The sequence below is a fragment of the Meleagris gallopavo genome, chromosome 1 (genome assembly GCF_905368555.1).
Source record: "Meleagris gallopavo chromosome 1, MGAL_WU_HG_1.1, whole genome shotgun sequence".
NCBI classification, from domain to species: Eukaryota; Metazoa; Chordata; class Aves; order Galliformes; family Phasianidae; genus Meleagris; species Meleagris gallopavo.
Window position 1 is genome coordinate 142,397,431 of NC_139404.1, and position 26,177 is coordinate 142,423,607.

At 56.2% G+C, this 26,177-nt stretch overlaps 9 protein-coding genes across 14 annotated transcripts in view; 1 reads left to right on the forward strand and 8 right to left on the reverse strand.

The window, feature by feature from the left end:
• STK24 (serine/threonine kinase 24) overlaps window positions 1-26,177 on the forward strand; it is a 112,785-nt gene that overhangs the window by 42,250 nt on the left and 44,358 nt on the right. The window lies entirely within an intron of this gene.
• On the reverse strand, window positions 1,998-2,960 carry LOC146545654 (uncharacterized). Its single transcript, XM_085215585.1, has one exon. It carries the CDS (start codon window positions 2,943-2,945, stop codon window positions 1,998-2,000), a length of 948 nt encoding a protein of 315 aa, XP_085071711.1. The 5' UTR covers window positions 2,946-2,960.
• Window positions 5,310-6,272, reverse strand: LOC146545655 (uncharacterized). The gene has a single exon (XM_085215586.1). The coding sequence runs from the start codon at window positions 6,255-6,257 to the stop codon at window positions 5,310-5,312; it is 948 nt and encodes a 315-aa protein (XP_085071712.1). The 5' UTR covers window positions 6,258-6,272.
• On the reverse strand, window positions 8,624-9,586 carry LOC146545656 (uncharacterized). The gene has a single exon (XM_085215588.1). The coding sequence runs from the start codon at window positions 9,569-9,571 to the stop codon at window positions 8,624-8,626; it is 948 nt and encodes a 315-aa protein (XP_085071714.1). The 5' UTR covers window positions 9,572-9,586.
• Window positions 11,938-12,900, reverse strand: LOC146545657 (uncharacterized). Its single transcript, XM_085215589.1, has one exon. The coding sequence runs from the start codon at window positions 12,883-12,885 to the stop codon at window positions 11,938-11,940; it is 948 nt and encodes a 315-aa protein (XP_085071715.1). The 5' UTR covers window positions 12,886-12,900.
• On the reverse strand, window positions 15,252-16,214 carry LOC146545658 (uncharacterized). The gene has a single exon (XM_085215590.1). The coding sequence runs from the start codon at window positions 16,197-16,199 to the stop codon at window positions 15,252-15,254; it is 948 nt and encodes a 315-aa protein (XP_085071716.1). The 5' UTR covers window positions 16,200-16,214.
• Window positions 18,567-19,513, reverse strand: LOC146545659 (uncharacterized). The gene is given in 2 exon segments (XM_085215591.1): window positions 18,567-18,916; window positions 18,919-19,513. Coding segments are annotated over 2 exon segments (945 nt in total).
• Window positions 21,880-22,825, reverse strand: LOC146545660 (uncharacterized). Its single transcript, XM_085215592.1, is given in 2 exon segments — window positions 21,880-22,234; window positions 22,236-22,825. Coding segments are annotated over 2 exon segments (945 nt in total).
• Window positions 25,191-26,136, reverse strand: LOC146545661 (uncharacterized). Its single transcript, XM_085215593.1, is given in 2 exon segments — window positions 25,191-25,545; window positions 25,547-26,136. Coding segments are annotated over 2 exon segments (945 nt in total).

Genomic DNA, 26,177 nt, shown 5'->3' on the forward strand with positions numbered 1-26,177 from the left:
GTGGGCTGAGCCGCTGCACCCGCAATAAAGCCAGCGTGCACTATGGAGTCACAGTGTGTTGCCTGGAGATGTCTCAAAGCATGGCTTGGCCAAGCTGTTGGGCGTCACCTTCACTTGGGGACATCACTGGCCATGTCACAGCGATGCCACCCGCAGTCCACAGACGGGTCATCACGATGAGCCGTCCTCACCTGCAGCACGTGCTCCAGCCCAGGCACAAGTTTCTGGGCTTTTCCCAGTGCCCCTGCCCGCTCCCTTCCCCACATCTCCAATGTGCTTGGCATTGGTGTTTCATACCTGTCACCAGAGCCGTAGCCACGTCGTCCCATGAGCCCCATCAGGTCACCCTGGCCATGGCACGCAGCCCCACGCATGTACAGCAAGAGGACTTATTCAATAAAAGTTTGTGTTTCTCTCTGATAGTTGGACTTGATGATCTTAGAGGTCTTTTCCAACGTTAATGATTCCATGATTTAACACATCAGAGAATTGAGTGCCCACGGTGTTCACAGTCCAGCGCAGATAACTTTATTTTGTGATCAGTAATTTCTGTCTTCGGTCGCATCCATTTCATTTGTCAAAAGAGTTATTAATCCCGTTGATTTATCCAGTGGTTATCTTTGATGTCTGAGGCAATCCGTGTGTCACTGGCCCTGTTCTCTCACAAAATGGTTTCTTTTGTTCTTCTGAGTCAACTTGTAGTGTTTTACATGCCATCTGACATTCAGGTTCCTTAGGTATTGGTATCGTTAGGTAATACGACAGGTAGTGGTTGTTGGTTGTTTCATTTTTTTATTTTCTGGCGAAATCTGATGACCTAAACAAGCAACATTGCGTTTGATAAAACAAGAGAGCAACCTGTAAAAGCTCGTGTTGTGATGTGAGGTGGAATTAGATGGAAGAACATGAGCAGAAGAGTATATTGTCCGAGGAGGATTTTAGTGAAGGATGAAGTGAATGAGAAGACTGCGTATGCCTGTAAGGGAGCGTTGGAATGATGGTGGAATTCTTGATTCCATGGTGAGGCTGGAGAACTTTGTGTTCACCAGATACGCAGGAAAACCAATAGTACGTACTGCTGATTTTAAGAACGAGCTTGTTCTTAAACCGTTGTCCTCGGAATGTGGGGTGAATAGGCAGTGAGAGATTTTTCCCTGGTTTTGTCTTCTGTAAAGACGTTTCAAAAGCCTGTGAAAGAGAAAGTATCTGGGTCCCTACTTAACAGCAGTTGTGCAGACATGGAGTCATAGAGTCATCGAATGACAGAATCATAGAATCAGAGAATGGCCTGGGTTGAAAAGAAGCGCAGAGATAATGTAGTTTCCACCCCCTGCTATATGCAGGGTTGCCAACCAGTAGACCAGGCTGCCCAGAGCCACATCCAGCCTGGCCTTGGATGCCTCCAGGGATGGGGCACCCACAGCCTGGATCTGAAGTGGTAGAATTGAATTGTCCACTCACAGTGGGAAGAACTTGGTTATTATCCCTTGCGCTGGGGAGCCCAGCTCTGGGCCCAGCGCTCCAGCTGTGGCCTCCTCAGAGCTGAGCAGAGGCGCAGGATAACCGCCCTTCACCTGCCGGTAGCACCCGGCCTCACGCAGCCCAGGACAGCATTCACGAAGGCAGCCTGGGCTCCTTGCTGGTTCAGCCTGGTGTCCAGCAGGACTCCCAGGTCTGCTCCAGCTGGCTACCCCCAGCTGTAGCTGGGCTGTGATGTTCCTCCCCAGGTGCAGAAATTTGCCCTTCCCCTTTCTGAAGCGCGTGGGGTTCCTGCTAGGAATGCAGCAGTGCCAGCAGTGGCATGGCTGTAGGAAAAAGGGGAGAGGGCTTCAAGGATGGGGAAGCAACAACCACCACGAACACATTTTTTTGTTGTTGTTTCCAGTCTTTGTATTTTATTTCCACAAAGGAATTGGACACTGATGACATGGGTCCATTGGGGCCAGGGTGTGTCCCAGGTGGTGCCTGGCCCCAGCCTCATCAGCTCCACCACTCTTCTATTCCGGCCGGCGGGGTGGCCTCTTCTTTGGTGACGCTGAGGCCTGTGAGTCGCTGGCCTTCCTCTTTGGGGCTCGCCGGGTCCCCTCAGGTGGGCTGGTGCCAGAAGGCCCTGCCACAGTCTCTTCTGGCTCCTCGTGAGGCGCTGCCTGCTCCGTGGTGACAGTTGCAGGGTTGGAATGTGGGCGGCTGGGATGCCCATCGAACTCTTCTGTTGTCCTGCCCAGCATTTCGTCCCTGTTAGAGCTGGCAGGGCTGCTGGAGGGTACTGGGCCAGGGACAGGTGCCTCCTCTGGTGCGGCAGCTCTGGGCTGTGATGTAGCGGCCTCCTGTGCCCCAGCAGCGGGGGGGACACGGAGGCCCAGCAAGCGGTGAGCCGCCCTGGCGCACCTCTGCACGGCGAAGGCGATGAACTGCCGCACAAAGGTCACCGTGTGGCCGTGCAGGTCGGGATCCAGCATTTCTATCAAGATCCCCTCCGCCAAGCCTACGAGGAGCAGGGCCCAGATGACACTGTGTAGCAGTGTGTTTGCTTGTGGCTCCTCGGTGCCCAGGATGCGGCGCAGCTTCTGGCGCAGCCAGGAGCGCAGGGGCCGCAGCAGGGCCGGGTGCTCCCTGAAGAGGGAAGCCCAGGTGGCAGGTGAGAGGCCGCCCACGGGACGCATGGGCACTGCGGGCCAGGCTGCTGCCTGGCGGACTGCAGGGCTCCGAGTGGCAATGGATGCCTCTGCAGGTGGTCTGACCACCAGCTCCTGATAGTTGTCGTCCGCTTGCACCGTGTGAATGATGGACTTCACATCCCGTTTGCAAAGCGGGCACTGTGGCCTGGTGCTCGTCCACCGCTGGATGCAGGGAAAGCAGAACTGGTGGCAGCACGGCATGGCGTATGCCGCGCTGTCCCAGTTGTCCAGGCACACGGGGCAGCGGGTGTCTAACTCTGCCTCCATGCTTCCACCAGTTGCGGTGGGCCAGGGGGAGCGGGAGATGGCAACGCGCTCCCCAGCACTGGCGCTGCAGCAGCAGGTGTCACGCTGGAAGAGGACGAGAGGCGTTAGTCACACACCGGCCTGGGACGGGTCCCTCAGGGTGTCCCCCCCGCCGCCAGTCCCCGTGCCGCCTACCTATGCTTCTGCACGCGCCTCTCTAGGATGTCCCGTCTGCCTGCTCAAGCAGGGTCGGGGTAAAGAACAGATGGCTCTGAGACGGCCACTGGGAGCTGCGCGAACAGCACCCAGAGCACGTTCCAGCACCAAAGCTCGCCCTTTCCGCACTCCAGTCCTCGCACACACGCTCGGTCGGAGGCCAGGCACGAACTGGTGGGCTGAGCCGCTGCACCCGCAATAAAGCCAGCGTGCACTATGGAGTCACAGTGTGTTGCCTGGAGATGTCTCAAAGCATGGCTTGGCCAAGCTGTTGGGCGTCACCTTCACTTGGGGACATCACTGGCCATGTCACAGCGATGCCACCCGCAGTCCACAGACGGGTCATCACGATGAGCCGTCCTCACCTGCAGCACGTGCTCCAGCCCAGGCACAAGTTTCTGGGCTTTTCCCAGTGCCCCTGCCCGCTCCCTTCCCCACATCTCCAATGTGCTTGGCATTGGTGTTTCATACCTGTCACCAGAGCCGTAGCCACGTCGTCCCATGAGCCCCATCAGGTCACCCTGGCCATGGCACGCAGCCCCACGCATGTACAGCAAGAGGACTTATTCAATAAAAGTTTGTGTTTCTCTCTGATAGTTGGACTTGATGATCTTAGAGGTCTTTTCCAACGTTAATGATTCCATGATTTAACACATCAGAGAATTGAGTGCCCACGGTGTTCACAGTCCAGCGCAGATAACTTTATTTTGTGATCAGTAATTTCTGTCTTCGGTCGCATCCATTTCATTTGTCAAAAGAGTTATTAATCCCGTTGATTTATCCAGTGGTTATCTTTGATGTCTGAGGCAATCCGTGTGTCACTGGCCCTGTTCTCTCACAAAATGGTTTCTTTTGTTCTTCTGAGTCAACTTGTAGTGTTTTACATGCCATCTGACATTCAGGTTCCTTAGGTATTGGTATCGTTAGGTAATACGACAGGTAGTGGTTGTTGGTTGTTTCATTTTTTTATTTTCTGGCGAAATCTGATGACCTAAACAAGCAACATTGCGTTTGATAAAACAAGAGAGCAACCTGTAAAAGCTCGTGTTGTGATGTGAGGTGGAATTAGATGGAAGAACATGAGCAGAAGAGTATATTGTCCGAGGAGGATTTTAGTGAAGGATGAAGTGAATGAGAAGACTGCGTATGCCTGTAAGGGAGCGTTGGAATGATGGTGGAATTCTTGATTCCATGGTGAGGCTGGAGAACTTTGTGTTCACCAGATACGCAGGAAAACCAATAGTACGTACTGCTGATTTTAAGAACGAGCTTGTTCTTAAACCGTTGTCCTCGGAATGTGGGGTGAATAGGCAGTGAGAGATTTTTCCCTGGTTTTGTCTTCTGTAAAGACGTTTCAAAAGCCTGTGAAAGAGAAAGTATCTGGGTCCCTACTTAACAGCAGTTGTGCAGACATGGAGTCATAGAGTCATCGAATGACAGAATCATAGAATCAGAGAATGGCCTGGGTTGAAAAGAAGCGCAGAGATAATGTAGTTTCCATCCCCTGCTATACCAGGTTGCCAACCAGTAGACCAGGCTGCCCAGAGCCACATCCAGCCTGGCCTTGGATGCCTCCAGGGATGGGGCACCCACAGCCTGGATCTGAAGTGGTAGAATTGAATTGTCCACTCACAGTGGGAAGAACTTGGTTATTATCCCTTGCGCTGGGGAGCCCAGCTCTGGGCCCAGCGCTCCAGCTGTGGCCTCCTCAGAGCTGAGCAGAGGCGCAGGATAACCGCCCTTCACCTGCCGGTAGCACCCGGCCTCACGCAGCCCAGGACAGCATTCACGAAGGCAGCCTGGGCTCCTTGCTGGTTCAGCCTGGTGTCCAGCAGGACTCCCAGGTCTGCTCCAGCTGGCTACCCCCAGCTGTAGCTGGGCTGTGATGTTCCTCCCCAGGTGCAGAAATTTGCCCTTCCCCTTTCTGAAGCGCGTGGGGTTCCTGCTAGGAATGCAGCAGTGCCAGCAGTGGCATGGCTGTAGGAAAAAGGGGAGAGGGCTTCAAGGATGGGGAAGCAACAACCACCACGAACACATTTTTTTGTTGTTGTTTCCAGTCTTTGTATTTTATTTCCACAAAGGAATTGGACACTGATGACATGGGTCCATTGGGGCCAGGGTGTGTCCCAGGTGGTGCCTGGCCCCAGCCTCATCAGCTCCACCACTCTTCTATTCCGGCCGGCGGGGTGGCCTCTTCTTTGGTGACGCTGAGGCCTGTGAGTCGCTGGCCTTCCTCTTTGGGGCTCGCCGGGTCCCCTCAGGTGGGCTGGTGCCAGAAGGCCCTGCCACAGTCTCTTCTGGCTCCTCGTGAGGCGCTGCCTGCTCCGTGGTGACAGTTGCAGGGTTGGAATGTGGGCGGCTGGGATGCCCATCGAACTCTTCTGTTGTCCTGCCCAGCATTTCGTCCCTGTTAGAGCTGGCAGGGCTGCTGGAGGGTACTGGGCCAGGGACAGGTGCCTCCTCTGGTGCGGCAGCTCTGGGCTGTGATGTAGCGGCCTCCTGTGCCCCAGCAGCGGGGGGGACACGGAGGCCCAGCAAGCGGTGAGCCGCCCTGGCGCACCTCTGCACGGCGAAGGCGATGAACTGCCGCACAAAGGTCACCGTGTGGCCGTGCAGGTCGGGATCCAGCATTTCTATCAAGATCCCCTCCGCCAAGCCTACGAGGAGCAGGGCCCAGATGACACTGTGTAGCAGTGTGTTTGCTTGTGGCTCCTCGGTGCCCAGGATGCGGCGCAGCTTCTGGCGCAGCCAGGAGCGCAGGGGCCGCAGCAGGGCCGGGTGCTCCCTGAAGAGGGAAGCCCAGGTGGCAGGTGAGAGGCCGCCCACGGGACGCATGGGCACTGCGGGCCAGGCTGCTGCCTGGCGGACTGCAGGGCTCCGAGTGGCAATGGATGCCTCTGCAGGTGGTCTGACCACCAGCTCCTGATAGTTGTCGTCCGCTTGCACCGTGTGAATGATGGACTTCACATCCCGTTTGCAAAGCGGGCACTGTGGCCTGGTGCTCGTCCACCGCTGGATGCAGGGAAAGCAGAACTGGTGGCAGCACGGCATGGCGTATGCCGCGCTGTCCCAGTTGTCCAGGCACACGGGGCAGCGGGTGTCTAACTCTGCCTCCATGCTTCCACCAGTTGCGGTGGGCCAGGGGGAGCGGGAGATGGCAACGCGCTCCCCAGCACTGGCGCTGCAGCAGCAGGTGTCACGCTGGAAGAGGACGAGAGGCGTTAGTCACACACCGGCCTGGGACGGGTCCCTCAGGGTGTCCCCCCCGCCGCCAGTCCCCGTGCCGCCTACCTATGCTTCTGCACGCGCCTCTCTAGGATGTCCCGTCTGCCTGCTCAAGCAGGGTCGGGGTAAAGAACAGATGGCTCTGAGACGGCCACTGGGAGCTGCGCGAACAGCACCCAGAGCACGTTCCAGCACCAAAGCTCGCCCTTTCCGCACTCCAGTCCTCGCACACACGCTCGGTCGGAGGCCAGGCACGAACTGGTGGGCTGAGCCGCTGCACCCGCAATAAAGCCAGCGTGCACTATGGAGTCACAGTGTGTTGCCTGGAGATGTCTCAAAGCATGGCTTGGCCAAGCTGTTGGGCGTCACCTTCACTTGGGGACATCACTGGCCATGTCACAGCGATGCCACCCGCAGTCCACAGACGGGTCATCACGATGAGCCGTCCTCACCTGCAGCACGTGCTCCAGCCCAGGCACAAGTTTCTGGGCTTTTCCCAGTGCCCCTGCCCGCTCCCTTCCCCACATCTCCAATGTGCTTGGCATTGGTGTTTCATACCTGTCACCAGAGCCGTAGCCACGTCGTCCCATGAGCCCCATCAGGTCACCCTGGCCATGGCACGCAGCCCCACGCATGTACAGCAAGAGGACTTATTCAATAAAAGTTTGTGTTTCTCTCTGATAGTTGGACTTGATGATCTTAGAGGTCTTTTCCAACGTTAATGATTCCATGATTTAACACATCAGAGAATTGAGTGCCCACGGTGTTCACAGTCCAGCGCAGATAACTTTATTTTGTGATCAGTAATTTCTGTCTTCGGTCGCATCCATTTCATTTGTCAAAAGAGTTATTAATCCCGTTGATTTATCCAGTGGTTATCTTTGATGTCTGAGGCAATCCGTGTGTCACTGGCCCTGTTCTCTCACAAAATGGTTTCTTTTGTTCTTCTGAGTCAACTTGTAGTGTTTTACATGCCATCTGACATTCAGGTTCCTTAGGTATTGGTATCGTTAGGTAATACGACAGGTAGTGGTTGTTGGTTGTTTCATTTTTTTATTTTCTGGCGAAATCTGATGACCTAAACAAGCAACATTGCGTTTGATAAAACAAGAGAGCAACCTGTAAAAGCTCGTGTTGTGATGTGAGGTGGAATTAGATGGAAGAACATGAGCAGAAGAGTATATTGTCCGAGGAGGATTTTAGTGAAGGATGAAGTGAATGAGAAGACTGCGTATGCCTGTAAGGGAGCGTTGGAATGATGGTGGAATTCTTGATTCCATGGTGAGGCTGGAGAACTTTGTGTTCACCAGATACGCAGGAAAACCAATAGTACGTACTGCTGATTTTAAGAACGAGCTTGTTCTTAAACCGTTGTCCTCGGAATGTGGGGTGAATAGGCAGTGAGAGATTTTTCCCTGGTTTTGTCTTCTGTAAAGACGTTTCAAAAGCCTGTGAAAGAGAAAGTATCTGGGTCCCTACTTAACAGCAGTTGTGCAGACATGGAGTCATAGAGTCATCGAATGACAGAATCATAGAATCAGAGAATGGCCTGGGTTGAAAAGAAGCGCAGAGATAATGTAGTTTCCACCCCCTGCTATATGCAGGGTTGCCAACCAGTAGACCAGGCTGCCCAGAGCCACATCCAGCCTGGCCTTGGATGCCTCCAGGGATGGGGCACCCACAGCCTGGATCTGAAGTGGTAGAATTGAATTGTCCACTCACAGTGGGAAGAACTTGGTTATTATCCCTTGCGCTGGGGAGCCCAGCTCTGGGCCCAGCGCTCCAGCTGTGGCCTCCTCAGAGCTGAGCAGAGGCGCAGGATAACCGCCCTTCACCTGCCGGTAGCACCCGGCCTCACGCAGCCCAGGACAGCATTCACGAAGGCAGCCTGGGCTCCTTGCTGGTTCAGCCTGGTGTCCAGCAGGACTCCCAGGTCTGCTCCAGCTGGCTACCCCCAGCTGTAGCTGGGCTGTGATGTTCCTCCCCAGGTGCAGAAATTTGCCCTTCCCCTTTCTGAAGCGCGTGGGGTTCCTGCTAGGAATGCAGCAGTGCCAGCAGTGGCATGGCTGTAGGAAAAAGGGGAGAGGGCTTCAAGGATGGGGAAGCAACAACCACCACGAACACATTTTTTTGTTGTTGTTTCCAGTCTTTGTATTTTATTTCCACAAAGGAATTGGACACTGATGACATGGGTCCATTGGGGCCAGGGTGTGTCCCAGGTGGTGCCTGGCCCCAGCCTCATCAGCTCCACCACTCTTCTATTCCGGCCGGCGGGGTGGCCTCTTCTTTGGTGACGCTGAGGCCTGTGAGTCGCTGGCCTTCCTCTTTGGGGCTCGCCGGGTCCCCTCAGGTGGGCTGGTGCCAGAAGGCCCTGCCACAGTCTCTTCTGGCTCCTCGTGAGGCGCTGCCTGCTCCGTGGTGACAGTTGCAGGGTTGGAATGTGGGCGGCTGGGATGCCCATCGAACTCTTCTGTTGTCCTGCCCAGCATTTCGTCCCTGTTAGAGCTGGCAGGGCTGCTGGAGGGTACTGGGCCAGGGACAGGTGCCTCCTCTGGTGCGGCAGCTCTGGGCTGTGATGTAGCGGCCTCCTGTGCCCCAGCAGCGGGGGGGACACGGAGGCCCAGCAAGCGGTGAGCCGCCCTGGCGCACCTCTGCACGGCGAAGGCGATGAACTGCCGCACAAAGGTCACCGTGTGGCCGTGCAGGTCGGGATCCAGCATTTCTATCAAGATCCCCTCCGCCAAGCCTACGAGGAGCAGGGCCCAGATGACACTGTGTAGCAGTGTGTTTGCTTGTGGCTCCTCGGTGCCCAGGATGCGGCGCAGCTTCTGGCGCAGCCAGGAGCGCAGGGGCCGCAGCAGGGCCGGGTGCTCCCTGAAGAGGGAAGCCCAGGTGGCAGGTGAGAGGCCGCCCACGGGACGCATGGGCACTGCGGGCCAGGCTGCTGCCTGGCGGACTGCAGGGCTCCGAGTGGCAATGGATGCCTCTGCAGGTGGTCTGACCACCAGCTCCTGATAGTTGTCGTCCGCTTGCACCGTGTGAATGATGGACTTCACATCCCGTTTGCAAAGCGGGCACTGTGGCCTGGTGCTCGTCCACCGCTGGATGCAGGGAAAGCAGAACTGGTGGCAGCACGGCATGGCGTATGCCGCGCTGTCCCAGTTGTCCAGGCACACGGGGCAGCGGGTGTCTAACTCTGCCTCCATGCTTCCACCAGTTGCGGTGGGCCAGGGGGAGCGGGAGATGGCAACGCGCTCCCCAGCACTGGCGCTGCAGCAGCAGGTGTCACGCTGGAAGAGGACGAGAGGCGTTAGTCACACACCGGCCTGGGACGGGTCCCTCAGGGTGTCCCCCCCGCCGCCAGTCCCCGTGCCGCCTACCTATGCTTCTGCACGCGCCTCTCTAGGATGTCCCGTCTGCCTGCTCAAGCAGGGTCGGGGTAAAGAACAGATGGCTCTGAGACGGCCACTGGGAGCTGCGCGAACAGCACCCAGAGCACGTTCCAGCACCAAAGCTCGCCCTTTCCGCACTCCAGTCCTCGCACACACGCTCGGTCGGAGGCCAGGCACGAACTGGTGGGCTGAGCCGCTGCACCCGCAATAAAGCCAGCGTGCACTATGGAGTCACAGTGTGTTGCCTGGAGATGTCTCAAAGCATGGCTTGGCCAAGCTGTTGGGCGTCACCTTCACTTGGGGACATCACTGGCCATGTCACAGCGATGCCACCCGCAGTCCACAGACGGGTCATCACGATGAGCCGTCCTCACCTGCAGCACGTGCTCCAGCCCAGGCACAAGTTTCTGGGCTTTTCCCAGTGCCCCTGCCCGCTCCCTTCCCCACATCTCCAATGTGCTTGGCATTGGTGTTTCATACCTGTCACCAGAGCCGTAGCCACGTCGTCCCATGAGCCCCATCAGGTCACCCTGGCCATGGCACGCAGCCCCACGCATGTACAGCAAGAGGACTTATTCAATAAAAGTTTGTGTTTCTCTCTGATAGTTGGACTTGATGATCTTAGAGGTCTTTTCCAACGTTAATGATTCCATGATTTAACACATCAGAGAATTGAGTGCCCACGGTGTTCACAGTCCAGCGCAGATAACTTTATTTTGTGATCAGTAATTTCTGTCTTCGGTCGCATCCATTTCATTTGTCAAAAGAGTTATTAATCCCGTTGATTTATCCAGTGGTTATCTTTGATGTCTGAGGCAATCCGTGTGTCACTGGCCCTGTTCTCTCACAAAATGGTTTCTTTTGTTCTTCTGAGTCAACTTGTAGTGTTTTACATGCCATCTGACATTCAGGTTCCTTAGGTATTGGTATCGTTAGGTAATACGACAGGTAGTGGTTGTTGGTTGTTTCATTTTTTTATTTTCTGGCGAAATCTGATGACCTAAACAAGCAACATTGCGTTTGATAAAACAAGAGAGCAACCTGTAAAAGCTCGTGTTGTGATGTGAGGTGGAATTAGATGGAAGAACATGAGCAGAAGAGTATATTGTCCGAGGAGGATTTTAGTGAAGGATGAAGTGAATGAGAAGACTGCGTATGCCTGTAAGGGAGCGTTGGAATGATGGTGGAATTCTTGATTCCATGGTGAGGCTGGAGAACTTTGTGTTCACCAGATACGCAGGAAAACCAATAGTACGTACTGCTGATTTTAAGAACGAGCTTGTTCTTAAACCGTTGTCCTCGGAATGTGGGGTGAATAGGCAGTGAGAGATTTTTCCCTGGTTTTGTCTTCTGTAAAGACGTTTCAAAAGCCTGTGAAAGAGAAAGTATCTGGGTCCCTACTTAACAGCAGTTGTGCAGACATGGAGTCATAGAGTCATCGAATGACAGAATCATAGAATCAGAGAATGGCCTGGGTTGAAAAGAAGCGCAGAGATAATGTAGTTTCCACCCCCTGCTATATGCAGGGTTGCCAACCAGTAGACCAGGCTGCCCAGAGCCACATCCAGCCTGGCCTTGGATGCCTCCAGGGATGGGGCACCCACAGCCTGGATCTGAAGTGGTAGAATTGAATTGTCCACTCACAGTGGGAAGAACTTGGTTATTATCCCTTGCGCTGGGGAGCCCAGCTCTGGGCCCAGCGCTCCAGCTGTGGCCTCCTCAGAGCTGAGCAGAGGCGCAGGATAACCGCCCTTCACCTGCCGGTAGCACCCGGCCTCACGCAGCCCAGGACAGCATTCACGAAGGCAGCCTGGGCTCCTTGCTGGTTCAGCCTGGTGTCCAGCAGGACTCCCAGGTCTGCTCCAGCTGGCTACCCCCAGCTGTAGCTGGGCTGTGATGTTCCTCCCCAGGTGCAGAAATTTGCCCTTCCCCTTTCTGAAGCGCGTGGGGTTCCTGCTAGGAATGCAGCAGTGCCAGCAGTGGCATGGCTGTAGGAAAAAGGGGAGAGGGCTTCAAGGATGGGGAAGCAACAACCACCACGAACACATTTTTTTGTTGTTGTTTCCAGTCTTTGTATTTTATTTCCACAAAGGAATTGGACACTGATGACATGGGTCCATTGGGGCCAGGGTGTGTCCCAGGTGGTGCCTGGCCCCAGCCTCATCAGCTCCACCACTCTTCTATTCCGGCCGGCGGGGTGGCCTCTTCTTTGGTGACGCTGAGGCCTGTGAGTCGCTGGCCTTCCTCTTTGGGGCTCGCCGGGTCCCCTCAGGTGGGCTGGTGCCAGAAGGCCCTGCCACAGTCTCTTCTGGCTCCTCGTGAGGCGCTGCCTGCTCCGTGGTGACAGTTGCAGGGTTGGAATGTGGGCGGCTGGGATGCCCATCGAACTCTTCTGTTGTCCTGCCCAGCATTTCGTCCCTGTTAGAGCTGGCAGGGCTGCTGGAGGGTACTGGGCCAGGGACAGGTGCCTCCTCTGGTGCGGCAGCTCTGGGCTGTGATGTAGCGGCCTCCTGTGCCCCAGCAGCGGGGGGGACACGGAGGCCCAGCAAGCGGTGAGCCGCCCTGGCGCACCTCTGCACGGCGAAGGCGATGAACTGCCGCACAAAGGTCACCGTGTGGCCGTGCAGGTCGGGATCCAGCATTTCTATCAAGATCCCCTCCGCCAAGCCTACGAGGAGCAGGGCCCAGATGACACTGTGTAGCAGTGTGTTTGCTTGTGGCTCCTCGGTGCCCAGGATGCGGCGCAGCTTCTGGCGCAGCCAGGAGCGCAGGGGCCGCAGCAGGGCCGGGTGCTCCCTGAAGAGGGAAGCCCAGGTGGCAGGTGAGAGGCCGCCCACGGGACGCATGGGCACTGCGGGCCAGGCTGCTGCCTGGCGGACTGCAGGGCTCCGAGTGGCAATGGATGCCTCTGCAGGTGGTCTGACCACCAGCTCCTGATAGTTGTCGTCCGCTTGCACCGTGTGAATGATGGACTTCACATCCCGTTTGCAAAGCGGGCACTGTGGCCTGGTGCTCGTCCACCGCTGGATGCAGGGAAAGCAGAACTGGTGGCAGCACGGCATGGCGTATGCCGCGCTGTCCCAGTTGTCCAGGCACACGGGGCAGCGGGTGTCTAACTCTGCCTCCATGCTTCCACCAGTTGCGGTGGGCCAGGGGGAGCGGGAGATGGCAACGCGCTCCCCAGCACTGGCGCTGCAGCAGCAGGTGTCACGCTGGAAGAGGACGAGAGGCGTTAGTCACACACCGGCCTGGGACGGGTCCCTCAGGGTGTCCCCCCCGCCGCCAGTCCCCGTGCCGCCTACCTATGCTTCTGCACGCGCCTCTCTAGGATGTCCCGTCTGCCTGCTCAAGCAGGGTCGGGGTAAAGAACAGATGGCTCTGAGACGGCCACTGGGAGCTGCGCGAACAGCACCCAGAGCACGTTCCAGCACCAAAGCTCGCCCTTTCCGCACTCCAGTCCTCGCACACACGCTCGGTCGGAGGCCAGGCACGAACTGGTGGGCTGAGCCGCTGCACCCGCAATAAAGCCAGCGTGCACTATGGAGTCACAGTGTGTTGCCTGGAGATGTCTCAAAGCATGGCTTGGCCAAGCTGTTGGGCGTCACCTTCACTTGGGGACATCACTGGCCATGTCACAGCGATGCCACCCGCAGTCCACAGACGGGTCATCACGATGAGCCGTCCTCACCTGCAGCACGTGCTCCAGCCCAGGCACAAGTTTCTGGGCTTTTCCCAGTGCCCCTGCCCGCTCCCTTCCCCACATCTCCAATGTGCTTGGCATTGGTGTTTCATACCTGTCACCAGAGCCGTAGCCACGTCGTCCCATGAGCCCCATCAGGTCACCCTGGCCATGGCACGCAGCCCCACGCATGTACAGCAAGAGGACTTATTCAATAAAAGTTTGTGTTTCTCTCTGATAGTTGGACTTGATGATCTTAGAGGTCTTTTCCAACGTTAATGATTCCATGATTTAACACATCAGAGAATTGAGTGCCCACGGTGTTCACAGTCCAGCGCAGATAACTTTATTTTGTGATCAGTAATTTCTGTCTTCGGTCGCATCCATTTCATTTGTCAAAAGAGTTATTAATCCCGTTGATTTATCCAGTGGTTATCTTTGATGTCTGAGGCAATCCGTGTGTCACTGGCCCTGTTCTCTCACAAAATGGTTTCTTTTGTTCTTCTGAGTCAACTTGTAGTGTTTTACATGCCATCTGACATTCAGGTTCCTTAGGTATTGGTATCGTTAGGTAATACGACAGGTAGTGGTTGTTGGTTGTTTCATTTTTTTATTTTCTGGCGAAATCTGATGACCTAAACAAGCAACATTGCGTTTGATAAAACAAGAGAGCAACCTGTAAAAGCTCGTGTTGTGATGTGAGGTGGAATTAGATGGAAGAACATGAGCAGAAGAGTATATTGTCCGAGGAGGATTTTAGTGAAGGATGAAGTGAATGAGAAGACTGCGTATGCCTGTAAGGGAGCGTTGGAATGATGGTGGAATTCTTGATTCCATGGTGAGGCTGGAGAACTTTGTGTTCACCAGATACGCAGGAAAACCAATAGTACGTACTGCTGATTTTAAGAACGAGCTTGTTCTTAAACCGTTGTCCTCGGAATGTGGGGTGAATAGGCAGTGAGAGATTTTTCCCTGGTTTTGTCTTCTGTAAAGACGTTTCAAAAGCCTGTGAAAGAGAAAGTATCTGGGTCCCTACTTAACAGCAGTTGTGCAGACATGGAGTCATAGAGTCATCGAATGACAGAATCATAGAATCAGAGAATGGCCTGGGTTGAAAAGAAGCGCAGAGATAATGTAGTTTCCACCCCCTGCTATATGCAGGGTTGCCAACCAGTAGACCAGGCTGCCCAGAGCCACATCCAGCCTGGCCTTGGATGCCTCCAGGGATGGGGCACCCACAGCCTGGATCTGAAGTGGTAGAATTGAATTGTCCACTCACAGTGGGAAGAACTTGGTTATTATCCCTTGCGCTGGGGAGCCCAGCTCTGGGCCCAGCGCTCCAGCTGTGGCCTCCTCAGAGCTGAGCAGAGGCGCAGGATAACCGCCCTTCACCTGCCGGTAGCACCCGGCCTCACGCAGCCCAGGACAGCATTCACGAAGGCAGCCTGGGCTCCTTGCTGGTTCAGCCTGGTGTCCAGCAGGACTCCCAGGTCTGCTCCAGCTGGCTACCCCCAGCTGTAGCTGGGCTGTGATGTTCCTCCCCAGGTGCAGAAATTTGCCCTTCCCCTTTCTGAAGCGCGTGGGGTTCCTGCTAGGAATGCAGCAGTGCCAGCAGTGGCATGGCTGTAGGAAAAAGGGGAGGGGGCTTCAAGGATGGGGAAGCAACAACCACCACGAACACATTTTTTTGTTGTTGTTTTCAGTCTTTGTATTTTATTTCCACAAAGGAATTGGACACTGATGACATGGGTCCATTGGGGCCAGGGTGTGTCCCAGGTGGTGCCTGGCCCCAGCCTCATCAGCTCCACCACTCTTCTATTCCGGCCGGCGGGGTGGCCTCTTCTTTGGTGACGCTGAGGCCTGTGAGTCGCTGGCCTTCCTCTTTGGGGCTCGCCGGGTCCCCTCAGGTGGGCTGGTGCCAGAAGGCCCTGCCACAGTCTCTTCTGGCTCCTCGTGAGGCGCTGCCTGCTCCGTGGTGACAGTTGCAGGGTTGGAATGTGGGCGGCTGGGATGCCCATCGAACTCTTCTGTTGTCCTGCCCAGCATTTCGTCCCTGTTAGAGCTGGCAGGGCTGCTGGAGGGTGCTGGGCCAGGGACAGGTGCCTCCTCTGGTGCGGCAGCTCTGGGCTGTGATGTAGCGGCCTCCTGTGCCCCAGCAGCGGGGGGGACACGGAGGCCCAGCAAGCGGTGAGCCGCCCTGGCGCACCTCTGCACGGCGAAGGCGATGAACTGCCGCACAAAGGTCACCGTGTGGCCGTGCAGGTCGGGATCCAGCATTTCTATCAAGATCCCCTCCGCCAAGCCTACGAGGAGCAGGGCCCAGATGACACTGTGTAGCAGTGTGTTTGCTTGTGGCTCCTCGGTGCCCAGGATGCGGCGCAGCTTCTGGCGCAGCCAGGAGCGCAGGGGCCGCAGCAGGGCCGGGTGCTCCCTGAAGAGGGAAGCCCAGGTGGCAGGTGAGAGGCCGCCCACGGGACGCATGGGCACTGCGGGCCAGGCTGCTGCCTGGCGGACTGCAGGGCTCCGAGTGGCAATGGATGCCTCTGCAGGTGGTCTGACCACCAGCTCCTGATAGTTGTCGTCCGCTTGCACCGTGTGAATGATGGACTTCACATCCCGTTTGCAAAGCGGGCACTGTGGCCTGGTGCTCGTCCACCGCTGGATGCAGGGAAAGCAGAACTGGTGGCAGCACGGCATGGCGTATGCCGCGCTGTCCCAGTTGTCCAGGCACACGGGGCAGCGGGTGTCTAACTCTGCCTCCATGCTTCCACCAGTTGCGGTGGGCCAGGGGGAGCGGGAGATGGCAACGCGCTCCCCAGCACTGGCGCTGCAGCAGCAGGTGTCACGCTGGAAGAGGACGAGAGGCGTTAGTCACACACCGGCCTGGGACGGGTCCCTCAGGGTGTCCCCCCCGCCGCCAGTCCCCGTGCCGCCTACCTATGCTTCTGCACGCGCCTCTCTAGGATGTCCCGTCTGCCTGCTCAAGCAGGGTCGGGGTAAAGAACAGATGGCTCTGAGACGGCCACTGGGAGCTGCGCGAACAGCACCCAGAGCACGTTCCAGCACCAAAGCTCGCCCTTTCCGCACTCCAGTCCTCGCACACACGCTCGGTCGGAGGCCAGGCACGAACTGGTGGGCTGAGCCGCTGCACCCGCAATAAAGCCAGCGTGCACTATGGAGTCACAGTGTGTTGCCTGGAGATGTCTCAAAGCATGGCTTGGCCAAGCTGTTGGGCGTCACCTTCACTTGGGGACATCACTGGCCATGTCACAGCGATGCCACCCGCAGTCCACAGACGGGTCATCACGATGAGCCGTCCTCACCTGCAGCACGTGCTCCAGCCCAGGCACAAGTTTCTGGGCTTTTCCCAGTGCCCCTGCCCGCTCCCTTCCCCACATCTCCAATGTGCTTGGCATTGGTGTTTCATACCTGTCACCAGAGCCGTAGCCACGTCGTCCCATGAGCCCCATCAGGTCACCCTGGCCATGGCACGCAGCCCCACGCATGTACAGCAAGAGGACTTATTCAATAAAAGTTTGTGTTTCTCTCTGATAGTTGGACTTGATGATCTTAGAGGTCTTTTCCAACGTTAATGATTCCATGATTTAACACATCAGAGAATTGAGTGCCCACGGTGTTCACAGTCCAGCGCAGATAACTTTATTTTGTGATCAGTAATTTCTGTCTTCGGTCGCATCCATTTCATTTGTCAAAAGAGTTATTAATCCCGTTGATTTATCCAGTGGTTATCTTTGATGTCTGAGGCAATCCGTGTGTCACTGGCCCTGTTCTCTCACAAAATGGTTTCTTTTGTTCTTCTGAGTCAACTTGTAGTGTTTTACATGCCATCTGACATTCAGGTTCCTTAGGTATTGGTATCGTTAGGTAATACGACAGGTAGTGGTTGTTGGTTGTTTCATTTTTTTATTTTCTGGCGAAATCTGATGACCTAAACAAGCAACATTGCGTTTGATAAAACAAGAGAGCAACCTGTAAAAGCTCGTGTTGTGATGTGAGGTGGAATTAGATGGAAGAACATGAGCAGAAGAGTATATTGTCCGAGGAGGATTTTAGTGAAGGATGAAGTGAATGAGAAGACTGCGTATGCCTGTAAGGGAGCGTTGGAATGATGGTGGAATTCTTGATTCCATGGTGAGGCTGGAGAACTTTGTGTTCACCAGATACGCAGGAAAACCAATAGTACGTACTGCTGATTTTAAGAACGAGCTTGTTCTTAAACCGTTGTCCTCGGAATGTGGGGTGAATAGGCAGTGAGAGATTTTTCCCTGGTTTTGTCTTCTGTAAAGACGTTTCAAAAGCCTGTGAAAGAGAAAGTATCTGGGTCCCTACTTAACAGCAGTTGTGCAGACATGGAGTCATAGAGTCATCGAATGACAGAATCATAGAATCAGAGAATGGCCTGGGTTGAAAAGAAGCGCAGAGATAATGTAGTTTCCACCCCCTGCTATATGCAGGGTTGCCAACCAGTAGACCAGGCTGCCCAGAGCCACATCCAGCCTGGCCTTGGATGCCTCCAGGGATGGGGCACCCACAGCCTGGATCTGAAGTGGTAGAATTGAATTGTCCACTCACAGTGGGAAGAACTTGGTTATTATCCCTTGCGCTGGGGAGCCCAGCTCTGGGCCCAGCGCTCCAGCTGTGGCCTCCTCAGAGCTGAGCAGAGGCGCAGGATAACCGCCCTTCACCTGCCGGTAGCACCCGGCCTCACGCAGCCCAGGACAGCATTCACGAAGGCAGCCTGGGCTCCTTGCTGGTTCAGCCTGGTGTCCAGCAGGACTCCCAGGTCTGCTCCAGCTGGCTACCCCCAGCTGTAGCTGGGCTGTGATGTTCCTCCCCAGGTGCAGAAATTTGCCCTTCCCCTTTCTGAAGCGCGTGGGGTTCCTGCTAGGAATGCAGCAGTGCCAGCAGTGGCATGGCTGTAGGAAAAAGGGGAGAGGGCTTCAAGGATGGGGAAGCAACAACCACCACGAACACATTTTTTTGTTGTTGTTTTCCAGTCTTTGTATTTTATTTCCACAAAGGAATTGGACACTGATGACATGGGTCCATTGGGGCCAGGGTGTGTCCCAGGTGGTGCCTGGCCCCAGCCTCATCAGCTCCACCACTCTTCTATTCCGGCCGGCGGGGTGGCCTCTTCTTTGGTGACGCTGAGGCCTGTGAGTCGCTGGCCTTCCTCTTTGGGGCTCGCCGGGTCCCCTCAGGTGGGCTGGTGCCAGAAGGCCCTGCCACAGTCTCTTCTGGCTCCTCGTGAGGCGCTGCCTGCTCCGTGGTGACAGTTGCAGGGTTGGAATGTGGGCGGCTGGGATGCCCATCGAACTCTTCTGTTGTCCTGCCCAGCATTTCGTCCCTGTTAGAGCTGGCAGGGCTGCTGGAGGGTACTGGGCCAGGGACAGGTGCCTCCTCTGGTGCGGCAGCTCTGGGCTGTGATGTAGCGGCCTCCTGTGCCCCAGCAGCGGGGGGACACGGAGGCCCAGCAAGCGGTGAGCCGCCCTGGCGCACCTCTGCACGGCGAAGGCGATGAACTGCCGCACAAAGGTCACCGTGTGGCCGTGCAGGTCGGGATCCAGCATTTCTATCAAGATCCCCTCCGCCAAGCCTACGAGGAGCAGGGCCCAGATGACACTGTGTAGCAGTGTGTTTGCTTGTGGCTCCTCGGTGCCCAGGATGCGGCGCAGCTTCTGGCGCAGCCAGGAGCGCAGGGGCCGCAGCAGGGCCGGGTGCTCCCTGAAGAGGGAAGCCCAGGTGGCAGGTGAGAGGCCGCCCACGGGACGCATGGGCACTGCGGGCCAGGCTGCTGCCTGGCGGACTGCAGGGCTCCGAGTGGCAATGGATGCCTCTGCAGGTGGTCTGACCACCAGCTCCTGATAGTTGTCGTCCGCTTGCACCGTGTGAATGATGGACTTCACATCCCGTTTGCAAAGCGGGCACTGTGGCCTGGTGCTCGTCCACCGCTGGATGCAGGGAAAGCAGAACTGGTGGCAGCACGGCATGGCGTATGCCGCGCTGTCCCAGTTGTCCAGGCACACGGGGCAGCGGGTGTCTAACTCTGCCTCCATGCTTCCACCAGTTGCGGTGGGCCAGGGGGAGCGGGAGATGGCAACGCGCTCCCCAGCACTGGCGCTGCAGCAGCAGGTGTCACGCTGGAAGAGGACGAGAGGCGTTAGTCACACACCGGCCTGGGACGGGTCCCTCAGGGTGTCCCCCCCGCCGCCAGTCCCCGTGCCGCCTACCTATGCTTCTGCACGCGCCTCTCTAGGATGTCCCGTCTGCCTGCTCAAGCAGGGTCGGGGTAAAGAACAGATGGCTCTGAGACGGCCACTGGGAGCTGCGCGAACAGCACCCAGAGCACGTTCCAGCACCAAAGCTCGCCCTTTCCGCACTCCAGTCCTCGCACACACGCTCGGTCGGAGGCCAGGCACGAACTGGTGGGCTGAGCCGCTGCACCCGCAATAAAGCCAGCGTGCACTATGGAGTCACAGTGTGTTGCCTGGAGATGTCTCAAAGCATGGCTTGGCCAAGCTGTTGGGCGTCACCTTCACTTGGGGACATCACTGGCCATGTCACAGCGATGCCACCCGCAGTCCACAGACGGGTCATCACGATGAGCCGTCCTCACCTGCAGCACGTGCTCCAGCCCAGGCACAAGTTTCTGGGCTTTTCCCAGTGCCCCTGCCCGCTCCCTTCCCCACATCTCCAATGTGCTTGGCATTGGTGTTTCATACCTGTCACCAGAGCCGTAGCCACGTCGTCCCATGAGCCCCATCAGGTCACCCTGGCCATGGCACGCAGCCCCACGCATGTACAGCAAGAGGACTTATTCAATAAAAGTTTGTGTTTCTCTCTGATAGTTGGACTTGATGATCTTAGAGGTCTTTTCCAACGTTAATGATTCCATGATTTAACACATCAGAGAATTGAGTGCCCACGGTGTTCACAGTCCAGCGCAGATAACTTTATTTTGTGATCAGTAATTTCTGTCTTCGGTCGCATCCATTTCATTTGTCAAAAGAGTTATTAATCCCGTTGATTTATCCAGTGGTTATCTTTGATGTCTGAGGCAATCCGTGTGTCACTGGCCCTGTTCTCTCACAAAATGGTTTCTTTTGTTCTTCTGAGTCAACTTGTAGTGTTTTACATGCCATCTGACATTCAGGTTCCTTAGGTATTGGTATCGTTAGGTAATACGACAGGTAGTGGTTGTTGGTTGTTTCATTTTTTTATTTTCTGGCGAAATCTGATGACCTAAACAAGCAACATTGCGTTTGATAAAACAAGAGAGCAACCTGTAAAAGCTCGTGTTGTGATGTGAGGTGGAATTAGATGGAAGAACATGAGCAGAAGAGTATATTGTCCGAGGAGGATTTTAGTGAAGGATGAAGTGAATGAGAAGACTGCGTATGCCTGTAAGGGAGCGTTGGAATGATGGTGGAATTCTTGATTCCATGGTGAGGCTGGAGAACTTTGTGTTCACCAGATACGCAGGAAAACCAATAGTACGTACTGCTGATTTTAAGAACGAGCTTGTTCTTAAACCGTTGTCCTCGGAATGTGGGGTGAATAGGCAGTGAGAGATTTTTCCCTGGTTTTGTCTTCTGTAAAGACGTTTCAAAAGCCTGTGAAAGAGAAAGTATCTGGGTCCCTACTTAACAGCAGTTGTGCAGACATGGAGTCATAGAGTCATCGAATGACAGAATCATAGAATCAGAGAATGGCCTGGGTTGAAAAGAAGCGCAGAGATAATGTAGTTTCCACCCCCTGCTATATGCAGGGTTGCCAACCAGTAGACCAGGCTGCCCAGAGCCACATCCAGCCTGGCCTTGGATGCCTCCAGGGATGGGGCACCCACAGCCTGGATCTGAAGTGGTAGAATTGAATTGTCCACTCACAGTGGGAAGAACTTGGTTATTATCCCTTGCGCTGGGGAGCCCAGCTCTGGGCCCAGCGCTCCAGCTGTGGCCTCCTCAGAGCTGAGCAGAGGCGCAGGATAACCGCCCTTCACCTGCCGGTAGCACCCGGCCTCACGCAGCCCAGGACAGCATTCACGAAGGCAGCCTGGGCTCCTTGCTGGTTCAGCCTGGTGTCCAGCAGGACTCCCAGGTCTGCTCCAGCTGGCTACCCCCAGCTGTAGCTGGGCTGTGATGTTCCTCCCCAGGTGCAGAAATTTGCCCTTCCCCTTTCTGAAGCGCGTGGGGTTCCTGCTAGGAATGCAGCAGTGCCAGCAGTGGCATGGCTGTAGGAAAAAGGGGAGAGGGCTTCAAGGATGGGGAAGCAACAACCACCACGAACACATTTTTTTGTTGTTGTTTCCAGTCTTTGTATTTTATTTCCACAAAGGAATTGGACACTGATGACATGGGTCCATTGGGGCCAGGGTGTGTCCCAGGTGGTGCCTGGCCCCAGCCTCATCAGCTCCACCACTCTTCTATTCCGGCCGGCGGGGTGGCCTCTTCTTTGGTGACGCTGAGGCCTGTGAGTCGCTGGCCTTCCTCTTTGGGGCTCGCCGGGTCCCCTCAGGTGGGCTGGTGCCAGAAGGCCCTGCCACAGTCTCTTCTGGCTCCTCGTGAGGCGCTGCCTGCTCCGTGGTGACAGTTGCAGGGTTGGAATGTGGGCGGCTGGGATGCCCATCGAACTCTTCTGTTGTCCTGCCCAGCATTTCGTCCCTGTTAGAGCTGGCAGGGCTGCTGGAGGGTGCTGGGCCAGGGACAGGTGCCTCCTCTGGTGCGGCAGCTCTGGGCTGTGATGTAGCGGCCTCCTGTGCCCCAGCAGGGGGGGACACGGAGGCCCAGCAAGCGGTGAGCCGCCCTGGCGCACCTCTGCACGGCGAAGGCGATGAACTGCCGCACAAAGGTCACCGTGTGGCCGTGCAGGTCGGGATCCAGCATTTCTATCAAGATCCCCTCCGCCAAGCCTACGAGGAGCAGGGCCCAGATGACACTGTGTAGCAGTGTGTTTGCTTGTGGCTCCTCGGTGCCCAGGATGCGGCGCAGCTTCTGGCGCAGCCAGGAGCGCAGGGGCCGCAGCAGGGCCGGGTGCTCCCTGAAGAGGGAAGCCCAGGTGGCAGGTGAGAGGCCGCCCACGGGACGCATGGGCACTGCGGGCCAGGCTGCTGCCTGGCGGACTGCAGGGCTCCGAGTGGCAATGGATGCCTCTGCAGGTGGTCTGACCACCAGCTCCTGATAGTTGTCGTCCGCTTGCACCGTGTGAATGATGGACTTCACATCCCGTTTGCAAAGCGGGCACTGTGGCCTGGTGCTCGTCCACCGCTGGATGCAGGGAAAGCAGAACTGGTGGCAGCACGGCATGGCGTATGCCGCGCTGTCCCAGTTGTCCAGGCACACGGGGCAGCGGGTGTCTAACTCTGCCTCCATGCTTCCACCAGTTGCGGTGGGCCAGGGGGAGCGGGAGATGGCAACGCGCTCCCCAGCACTGGCGCTGCAGCAGCAGGTGTCACGCTGGAAGAGGACGAGAGGCGTTAGTCACACACCGGCCTGGGACGGGTCCCTCAGGGTGTCCCCCCCGCCGCCAGTCCCCGTGCCGCCTACCTATGCTTCTGCACGCGCCTCTCTAGGATGTCCCGTCTGCCTGCTCAAGCAGGGTCGGGGTAAAGAACAGATGGCTCTGAGACGGCCACTGGGAGCTGCGCGAACAGCACCCAGAGCACGTTCCAGCACCAAAGCTCGCCCTTTCCGCACTCCAGTCCTCGCACACACGCTCGGTCGGAGGCCAGGCACGAACTGGTGGGCTGAGCCGCTGCACCCGCAATAAAGCCAGCGTGCACTATGGAGTCACAGTGTGTTGCCTGGAGATGTCTCAAAGCATGGCTTGGCCAAGCTGTTGGGCGTCACCTTCACTTGGGGACATCACTGGCCATGTCACAGCGATGCCACCCGCAGTCCACAGACGGGTCATCACGATGAGCCGTCCTCACCTGCAGCACGTGCTCCAGCCCAGGCACAAGTTTCTGGGCTTTTCCCAGTGCCCCTGCCCGCTCCCTTCCCCACATCTCCAATGTGCTTGGCATTGGTGTTTCATACCTGTCACCAGAGCCGTAGCCACGTCGTCCCATGAGCCCCATCAGGTCACCCTGGCCATGGCACGCAGCCCCACGCATGTACAGCAAGAGGACTTATTCAATAAAAGTTTGTGTTTCTCTCTGATAGTTGGACTTGATGATCTTAGAGGTCTTTTCCAACGTTAATGATTCCATGATTTAACACATCAGAGAATTGAGTGCCCACGGTGTTCACAGTCCAGCGCAGATAACTTTATTTTGTGATCAGTAATTTCTGTCTTCGGTCGCATCCATTTCATTTGTCAAAAGAGTTATTAATCCCGTTGATTTATCCAGTGGTTATCTTTGATGTCTGAGGCAATCCGTGTGTCACTGGCCCTGTTCTCTCACAAAATGGTTTCTTTTGTTCTTCTGAGTCAACTTGTAGTGTTTTACATGCCATCTGACATTCAGGTTCCTTAGGTATTGGTATCGTTAGGTAATACGACAGGTAGTGGTTGTTGGTTGTTTCATTTTTTTATTTTCTGGCGAAATCTGATGACCTAAACAAGCAACATTGCGTTTGATAAAACAAGAGAGCAACCTGTAAAAGCTCGTGTTGTGATGTGAGGTGGAATTAGATGGAAGAACATGAGCAGAAGAGTATATTGTCCGAGGAGGATTTTAGTGAAGGATGAAGTGAATGAGAAGACTGCGTATGCCTGTAAGGGAGCGTTGGAATGATGGTGGAATTCTTGATTCCATGGTGAGGCTGGAGAACTTTGTGTTCACCAGATACGCAGGAAAACCAATAGTACGTACTGCTGATTTTAAGAACGAGCTTGTTCTTAAACCGTTGTCCTCGGAATGTGGGTGAATAGGCAGTGAGAGATTTTTCCCTGGTTTTGTCTTCTGTAAAGACGTTTCAAAAGCCTGTGAAAGAGAAAGTATCTGGGTCCCTACTTAACAGCAGTTGTGCAGACATGGAGTCATAGAGTCATCGAATGACAGAATCATAGAATCAGAGAATGGCCTGGGTTGAAAAGAAGCGCAGAGATAATGTAGTTTCCACCCCCTGCTATATGCAGGGTTGCCAACCAGTAGACCAGGCTGCCCAGAGCCACATCCAGCCTGGCCTTGGATGCCTCCAGGGATGGGGCACCCACAGCCTGGATCTGAAGTGGTAGAATTGAATTGTCCACTCACAGTGGGAAGAACTTGGTTATTATCCCTTGCGCTGGGGAGCCCAGCTCTGGGCCCAGCGCTCCAGCTGTGGCCTCCTCAGAGCTGAGCAGAGGCGCAGGATAACCGCCCTTCACCTGCCGGTAGCACCCGGCCTCACGCAGCCCAGGACAGCATTCACGAAGGCAGCCTGGGCTCCTTGCTGGTTCAGCCTGGTGTCCAGCAGGACTCCCAGGTCTGCTCCAGCTGGCTACCCCCAGCTGTAGCTGGGCTGTGATGTTCCTCCCCAGGTGCAGAAATTTGCCCTTCCCCTTTCTGAAGCGCGTGGGGTTCCTGCTAGGAATGCAGCAGTGCCAGCAGTGGCATGGCTGTAGGAAAAAGGGGAGAGGGCTTCAAGGATGGGGAAGCAACAACCACCACGAACACATTTTTTTGTTGTTGTTTCCAGTCTTTGTATTTTATTTCCACAAAGGAATTGGACACTGATGACATGGGTCCATTGGGGCCAGGGTGTGTCCCAGGTGGTGCCTGGCCCCAGCCTCATCAGCTCCACCACTCTTCTATTCCGGCCGGCGGGGTGGCCTCTTCTTTGGTGACGCTGAGGCCTGTGAGTCGCTGGCCTTCCTCTTTGGGGCTCGCCGGGTCCCCTCAGGTGGGCTGGTGCCAGAAGGCCCTGCCACAGTCTCTTCTGGCTCCTCGTGAGGCGCTGCCTGCTCCGTGGTGACAGTTGCAGGGTTGGAATGTGGGCGGCTGGGATGCCCATCGAACTCTTCTGTTGTCCTGCCCAGCATTTCGTCCCTGTTAGAGCTGGCAGGGCTGCTGGAGGGTGCTGGGCCAGGGACAGGTGCCTCCTCTGGTGCGGCAGCTCTGGGCTGTGATGTAGCGGCCTCCTGTGCCCCAGCAGGGGGGGACACGGAGGCCCAGCAAGCGGTGAGCCGCCCTGGCGCACCTCTGCACGGCGAAGGCGATGAACTGCCGCACAAAGGTCACCGTGTGGCCGTGCAGGTCGGGATCCAGCATTTCTATCAAGATCCCCTCCGCCAAGCCTACGAGGAGCAGGGCCCAGATGACACTGTGTAGCAGTGTGTTTGCTTGTGGCTCCTCGGTGCCCAGGATGCGGCGCAGCTTCTGGCGCAGCCAGGAGCGCAGGGGCCGCAGCAGGGCCGGGTGCTCCCTGAAGAGGGAAGCCCAGGTGGCAGGTGAGAGGCCGCCCACAGGACGCATGGGCACTGCGGGCCAGGCTGCTGCCTGGCGGACTGCAGGGCTCCGAGTGGCAATGGATGCCTCTGCAGGTGGTCTGACCACCAGCTCCTGATAGTTGTCGTCCGCTTGCACCGTGTGAATGATGGACTTCACATCCCGTTTGCAAAGCGGGCACTGTGGCCTGGTGCTCGTCCACCGCTGGATGCAGGGAAAGCAGAACTGGTGGCAGCACGGCATGGCGTATGCCGCGCTGTCCCAGTTGTCCAGGCACACGGGGCAGCGGGTGTCTAACTCTGCCTCCATGCTTCCACCAGTTGCGGTGGGCCAGGGGGAGCGGGAGATGG

What these genes read in the sequence shown, in the direction of transcription:
- LOC146545654 (XM_085215585.1), bottom strand. Translation starts at nt 2,945, where the DNA reads ATGGAGGCAGAGTTAGACACCCGCTGCCCCGTGTGCCTGGACAACTGG.
- LOC146545655 (XM_085215586.1), bottom strand. Translation starts at nt 6,257, where the DNA reads ATGGAGGCAGAGTTAGACACCCGCTGCCCCGTGTGCCTGGACAACTGG.
- LOC146545656 (XM_085215588.1), bottom strand. Translation starts at nt 9,571, where the DNA reads ATGGAGGCAGAGTTAGACACCCGCTGCCCCGTGTGCCTGGACAACTGG.
- LOC146545657 (XM_085215589.1), bottom strand. Translation starts at nt 12,885, where the DNA reads ATGGAGGCAGAGTTAGACACCCGCTGCCCCGTGTGCCTGGACAACTGG.
- LOC146545658 (XM_085215590.1), bottom strand. Translation starts at nt 16,199, where the DNA reads ATGGAGGCAGAGTTAGACACCCGCTGCCCCGTGTGCCTGGACAACTGG.